This window comes from Lipotes vexillifer, unplaced genomic scaffold, assembly GCF_000442215.2.
Source record: "Lipotes vexillifer unplaced genomic scaffold, Lipotes_vexillifer_v1.1 scaffold116, whole genome shotgun sequence".
In the NCBI taxonomy this organism is placed as follows: Eukaryota; Metazoa; Chordata; class Mammalia; order Artiodactyla; family Lipotidae; genus Lipotes; species Lipotes vexillifer.
The window spans coordinates 508,492-515,342 of NW_006786698.1; the positions used below are offsets into that span (position 1 = coordinate 508,492).

General features: G+C 44.5%; 1 protein-coding gene across 2 annotated transcripts in view; it reads right to left on the bottom strand.

Moving 5' to 3' along the window:
* TSPAN12 (tetraspanin 12) overlaps positions 1-5,493 on the bottom strand; it is a 68,620-nt gene extending 63,127 nt beyond the window's left edge. The window contains exons 1-3 of one of the 2 annotated variants that reach the window (XM_007459331.1): positions 5,424-5,493; positions 5,013-5,184; positions 3,912-4,047 (exon numbers count right to left, since the gene is read on the bottom strand). In XM_007459331.1, the coding sequence (XP_007459393.1) occupies positions 3,912-3,977 (66 nt within the window). In that variant the 5' untranslated portion in view covers positions 3,978-4,047; positions 5,013-5,184; positions 5,424-5,493. Of the gene's footprint in view, positions 1-3,911; positions 4,048-5,012; positions 5,315-5,423 lie in introns of those variants that run through there. The other variant, XM_007459330.1, reaches the window with a different exon arrangement.
* Between the last annotated feature and the right edge of the window lie 1,358 nt (positions 5,494-6,851).

Here is a 6,851-nt window from a genome sequence, read left to right on the forward strand (position 1 = left end):
TTTCCCTAAATCTTTGTTGGGTAGAGAAGGGGAGAGGGTACCAGTATAGTAGAAATAGATAAGAAAAAGTCTATTTCAGATGCTAGAAGAGTAAAAGGATACAGCTTTTGATCCTGCAGTTAATGAGGGCAGGTATCTCAATCCCACAAAACTAGACGCCAGTACAGTCGCCCTCTCCACACTCAGGATGAGCTCAGGTTCACGCCACACTGGTTTGTTCTCCTTATAATTCCAATGAGAACTAAAAGCAAGGACTAAAGCCTTGCTCCTCAAGATGGGGCACTCAGACCAGCAGCCACAGTGTCACAGAGGGGCTTTTGAGAAATGCAGACTCTCAGGCCCAGCCCCAGACATACTGAATCAGAATTTGCATTTTAACGAGATGCCCAAGTGATCTGTATGCACGTGGAGGTTTGAGAAGCACTGCTCTAGGGGACTTGGAATGAGCAGGTGGACAGCTAATCCCTTCCTACTGAAGATGTTTATTTCTCTGCTGCAAATAAATTCAGCACCGTTTCCAATAGTACAACTTCTGCCGCACTTAGAGAAAAAAAAATTGGACTTTGAATCTCTGTTCTGCTACTTACTAGCAAGTTACTTACTAGCAAGTAACTTCTCTTTACCACCACCCACCATTTTCCAGGCGGAAAATGAGAATTAGATGAGAATTATGAGAATCAGATGAAAGAGTAGTGTAAGGATGCCCAGGAATGTGTGAGGCATAAGTAAGGAAATATAGGATCTGCAAACATTGCTTTAACATTGAAAGAATAACACCAATGTCCCCAAAGTTAGCATATACATTTCATAAAATTCCAAAAATCTCCTGACAGATATTTTAATTGTATAAAATAATCTCAAAGAAAAAGAAACCTTAATCAAGACAAGAAAGGCAGGTGCTTTAAAAGAACAGAAGAATAAAAAAAAGATTATATAAAATTCTAGAGAAAAATTCTACCGAAAAAACATATAAAAATTTGTTTATATAAAGTGATGCTCAAGCTCACTGATAGTGGGGGAGGTAAAGAATAAAGTAACAGTGAAATAACACTTTAAACCTTTTAGATTGGTAAAAATTTAAAAGTTTCATAACACCAGTGAGATGGCAGCAACATTATATGTATATGATGTACATATAATGAGGTATATTGGTGCTTCTATTTCTAGGGGATAGATTCCCGGGACAGGATTACTGGGTCAAAGGAATGGAGGAGCGGTAGCAATAGTAGCAGTATTAATCACAACAATAACCATTACTACTACAAGGATTCCTTTGACTCATCAATCCATCTCCTGGTAATCTACTTATTACAGTAAACTATTAGTGAGCATCATTATTGTAGTAGTAGTAACGACTGCGGGTACTACAGCTACTATTGCTACTGCTACGACATAGATAGCGCTTATTAAGTGCCACTGTTCAAGCACTTCACATATATTGAGTTTAATCCCCCAACAACTCTAAAAAACTCTAAAAAATAGGAACTACCATTCCTATTTTGCAGACTAGGAAACTGAGACACTAAACGTGCCTGGCAAACATAGTAAGAACTACATAAATGTTAGCTATTTTGTTGTCATCGTTACATATCCTCTGACATGGCAATCCCACTCCTGCAACTCTAACCAAATGAGAAAAACAACCTAACAAAAAATGAATGTCTATATGAATGTACATGAATGGGTATACGTGGACAGGTATGAGTAAATACATCTTTGCATGAAATAAAGAAAAATAGGGCTTCCCTGGTGGCGCAGTGGTTGAGAGTCCGCCTGCTGATGCAGGGGACACTGGTTCGTTCCCCGGTCCGGGAGGATCCCGCATGCCGCGGAGCGGCTGGGCCCGTGAGCCACGGCCGCTGAGCCTGCGCGTCTGGAGCCTGTGCCTTCCCTGGCAGTCCAGTGGTTAAGACTCATGCTTCCAATGCAGGGGGCGTGGGTCCGATCCCTGGTCGGGGAACTAAGATCCCACATGCCGCATGGCACATCCAAAAAAAAAAAAAAAAAAAAAAACCACAAAAAAAAATAATAAAATAAAGAAAAATACAGAGGGATGCTGAGTAGGCAGTAAACTCAGATTATTTTGTTGGTGGGGAGATGATATTTGGAGAAGAGGAGGGCTGGAGAAAGGGGGAAGCAATTTTAATAAATCAGAACACACAGAAAGTGAGAATGTTGAAGAACAGGATAACAACCAAGAAATAACGTCTTACATTCTTTGGGGACACAAAGAGCCCTGGAGGAGTTTAAGGAATAGGCATTTTTAAGCAAATGTCATTACTCAGAAAAGTAATATTTTTGTTAAGTGATTTGGGTTCCCCTCCTCACACACACATAATACAAGTTATTGAGAAAATTTCCAAAACATTATTCTATGTTGCACAAAAAAAGTCCTAGTAATTCCAAGGTTCGAACACAGTAATCGTCCATGTAAAGGCACTGTCTAGGGGCAAGAAAGCTGAGTTCTGCTCCCGGCACTGTCACCATTGGTCCATCTGATCTTTGGCTTCCAGTCACTAACCTACACTTAGTTTTCTCATTCCCAAAGTAAGGAAGTTCAACCAGATCATCTTAAATCCCCTTTTAGTTACAAAAATGTGATGATTCTGTAATTAAAAACAATAAAGTAGAAAAGTGAAAAACTAATAAACAGAAGTGACAATTATCACACATTTTAAAGGAACAAAGTTCAAAATCTTAATACCTTATAGCTAAGCAGGTAATTTAATGACCTTAATTAAATTAAGTTTGTACATTTAAATTAAATGTACATTTAATTTGTACATTTTTAGAATTAAAAACTGCAATAAGATCAGTTAGGTATTTTATATTTCCAAGTGGTGAATATAACAACTCAATGCTTTAAGTTTCATGTTGAGAAAAAATGTTGCCAGTTTAGATATCTTTCAGATTACTTCCTGAAGTAAGGCTTAATTTGTCACCTTAAAATGGAGCCATCCATAAGGAGTAGTTCAACCAAAATGTCATTCTCTAGAGACCACATGTCATAACCCTACAAACAAAAAGCTGGTAAATGCCAGCCAGTCAGCCAAATAAATAAATTACTCATTAAAAATTGTAACAGAACGTTTTGAATATAAATTATTAATAGAACACAAATTTGGAAAAAAAATTAACTGCTTAAGCACAACAGCTTCCTGAAGCAACATTCAACGTTTAAATTTTTACAGTTTCCTCAAAAGTTTTGTAAATAACAATGTGATTATTAATAACACTTAATGAAAATTTATGCCTGGGTGCAATGCATAAAAAGTCACTAACTCACAGGGCATAAAGATTTCTATGAGCTTGTTAAATTTTATGTATTTTATTTCCTTAAATGGTTATGGGATTTTCCAAAAGCATACACAAAATTCCTTAAAGCTTTGCCAACTTAGAAATAGTTACACGGAAACCACCTTTTCAGACTATATGGAATCTCCCAGAAAAATCTACTTAGTCTTTTGATAGGATATCTGGGTATGAATTCCTACAAAAACATAGTAAGACTTCTGTCCCCACCAGATTTTATAGGATGACGTAAGGAAACAATTTATGGCTTACACAGTTATCTGAAATTCCTGAAAACAAGCAGTTCCCTAAGTAGTGTGTCAAAATTTTCTTATCTACAAGCACAAGCACGTGCATTTATTTATATCCCCAGATTAACTTCAAGTCTAATTTTACTGCCACTAGTATCCAGCGGTGGATTTCTTTTTTCTAATTACAAATGGAACTTGAGCTAGATCAAAGGCATTTTAAGGTCAAAATTTACTTCTCTGAAAAATAGAGGGTGTGATCCCATGTAATTAATTAATGCTTAGCCATGCCCTTTGGCGCATTATGTGGTGGCTAAAGGAAACCGAGTCCAGCCGTCCCCACCTGTTGGTGCAGTGGACTGCTTGACTTACCCAAAAGAGCAGATTGAGCGCGTAGAGCAGGCAGCGCAAACACTTCACAGAATCTTCTCTGGCCATTGTGAGCCCCGGGAGGGAGAAGCCCCATCCTTTCACCACATCCTATCCCCACGGGCAAAACAGCAGCGATCTGCAGAGGGCGGGGGATAACAGGGGACTTCTCACCACCGCGCTCCTCACCCCCAGCCCATCCTTCCTCTGCCAGCCCTCAGCTGGGAGCAGGTCTGGTCCGAAGCCTAGTTCATTCGAGACATCGCTTCATCGAAAATCATTTGTTAAAGTTATAATAGTAACCTAAACTCCCCGAAGTTCCAAACAGGCTTCAGATAACACCTGCTGGGAAGAGAAAAGATTGTCTCCCCGGATGAATGAAGGCGCGCAGTAAACTCGGGTTCTCAGGGGACACGCGGCGGTGTCCTCTGAATTCTGATGAGACGCTCTTTAAAACCTCCCTCAGTCCACGCCCCTCCTCGGGGAGAGCTCTGCTCCGAACTGTCCCGAAGGTTGGAAACCACAATCCCGCCCCCCCCCCCACCCGGAGTGTCACAGACGCCGCGGGCGACACCGAAGGTGAGAGTGTTCCTCTCACTGGGACAGTTCCTGGGCCCCCCACCTCCGCAACCCCTTTGCCATCCCGCAGCTCGGGTGTGAACGCGGGGCACTGGAGGGGGCTCAGCGCTGAGCTGGGATTCCGCCCGGCGACTAGGGTTTCTCCGGGAGAACACGAGAAATGATGTTTGGGCCCCGGAATGATGGATTAGCCGGGGGCGGCGGGCGGGGAGCGGGGAGGGGCGCACGGGAATTAGGGCCGGTGCAGCTGTGCAGACGCCGGGTTCGTCATTCACGTCCCCCTCCCCCGGCCCCGGCCCCGGCCGCGACCCAGCTCTCCCAGCCGCCCGAGGAGCACAAAGCCGAGCGCGGTCAGCCGCCCCGCCGCCCGGGCGCGCGCCCCCGGCAGGGCGCGCGGGGAAGCGCCGGCGGCGGGGAGCCCCGAAGCCAGCACTCTAAGTAGTTTAGCACACAGCGCCGGGGGCAGCCGCCGCCGGCGGGCTGGCGGGACAGCGGGCAGGAAGGACGAGACGCGCGGCCACTCACCGTCGGCGCTGGGCTCCGCGCCCCGATCCCGCCGGGGGACAGTCGGGGACGCACTGCGGGGGCTCATCGGGGCAGCGACGCTCCTCCTGGAAAGCCGCAGGGCTGCATTGACTCAAACTGGAGAAGCTTCCTTCTCTTCCTCTCCCCCCCCCGCCGCCGCCGTCGCCGCCTCCTGGGAAAAGGGGGAAAAAAAAGTCCTGGGCAGCAGTTGCTGGAAAGTCTCTGCTAAGCCACCTCCCAGCGCCGCTGTCCCTCCCAAGTCCTCGCCAAGTCCGGACGAGGCAGCGGCAGCAGCCAGGGCCAGCTGCACGAACTCTCAGCGCATGCTCGGGCCGCCGGCTGCCCGGGTTGGATCCTAGTGGGTGTTTCTGGTCCCCTCACGCGGCGTGAGCCCCCGAAGGGACGCCTCACCTCTACAAGGGCCAGAGGGAGAAAAAACCTAGGGACTTTGGAGAAGTCCGCGCAGCAAGCCCCTTAAAAATGGTGGTGTCGGGGGAGGGGAGGCTGGGTTATAACCATAGGGAACAGGCTTTTATTATATGAAAATATTTGTGTTTGAGAAGGGGGGTGAAGGAGTGGCCCAACCCGATTCCTGCAATGAGAAACTAGTTTTCACAACCTTTCTAGAACCACCTCCTGCGATTTGTCACTAACATGGTGCCCTGTGCTCCTTATTGCTTTGTTGCCCTCCCTGATTTAAAAAAAAAAGTTCTTTCCCACTTCCATGGTGCACTAATAGCATTTACTTACACCCCAGGGTAGACGTGTGGAGATCTGATGGCCAGAATAGGAAGAACATGTTTAACTCTTTCACAAGTAATGCAAAGTTTCAAAAATTTTCTCCCAATAGGATTGTTTGAGCTTTAACTGGGTAATTTATCTTGAATTGTGTATATGGTAATGGGTTTTGAATTTTTTTAACAAAAAATTCAGGAAGTATTCCTGAAGTACTTCTAAAAGTACCTTCCCTTTTGAAAGTAAGAAATTTCAGACATAAAATATGGTCGAATTTTGATGTTTTATGCCTTGTGATAGCCCACATTTCTGATTACTTCTGTGTGCATTGTGTGGCAAATAAAACTTCACTAACAAATATGAATTACTTGAAATATAAACATCTTTGAGAAAACCTAATAATAGGAGTCCTCCTTAAATTTCCTTGGCGGGGGTGGGGGGGGAATAAAATGGAGTCCTGTGTCCATCACCGCCTATCTAGAGTCAGTTGCTACAAGACCAGGATGACGAAGAAACACACACTCTCATGTGGAGAGAAGTAAAATTAAGACCTAAAGAGAACTTGAGTGTCCTGGGTTATGGGAGGAAAAGTCTTGGCAAGCAAGTCACTAAGCTGTGTGTAAGGCAGCAAGCTCCAAAGAGCACGAAAGCCATCAACTCCAAATACCAAGAAAAATGTCCAGTCATCCATCAAATGACACTACCTCTGGCAACAGAGTATCTTCTGGAGTCATAGAGAAGAGCAAAGAAACCCACTTTTATCCTCAGTTACTGCTCAAATTAGGGTGTATGCCAGTTACAAGCAGAGGGCTGCTGAAACCACCCACTATCTGAATGCTGTTGGTGCCACACATTCCTCTGAGTGATAGAAAAATCCCCACATTGAGGGCAGTCTATAACTGCCATTAAAACTGACAGAAAGAGTGCAAATCATTCCCAGGTCTCTGAACAGAGATCCTCTTCTATTTCTAGAAAGCAGTGAAGTACCTTTTAATTCATAAACCTTGAAGGGCCCTAGAATAATAAAATTTTAGAGGAAGATGCTTTAGAAGTACATCTCCCACCACCCCCGCCCGCTTTTAGTAACTGAGGAATATAGAGCCA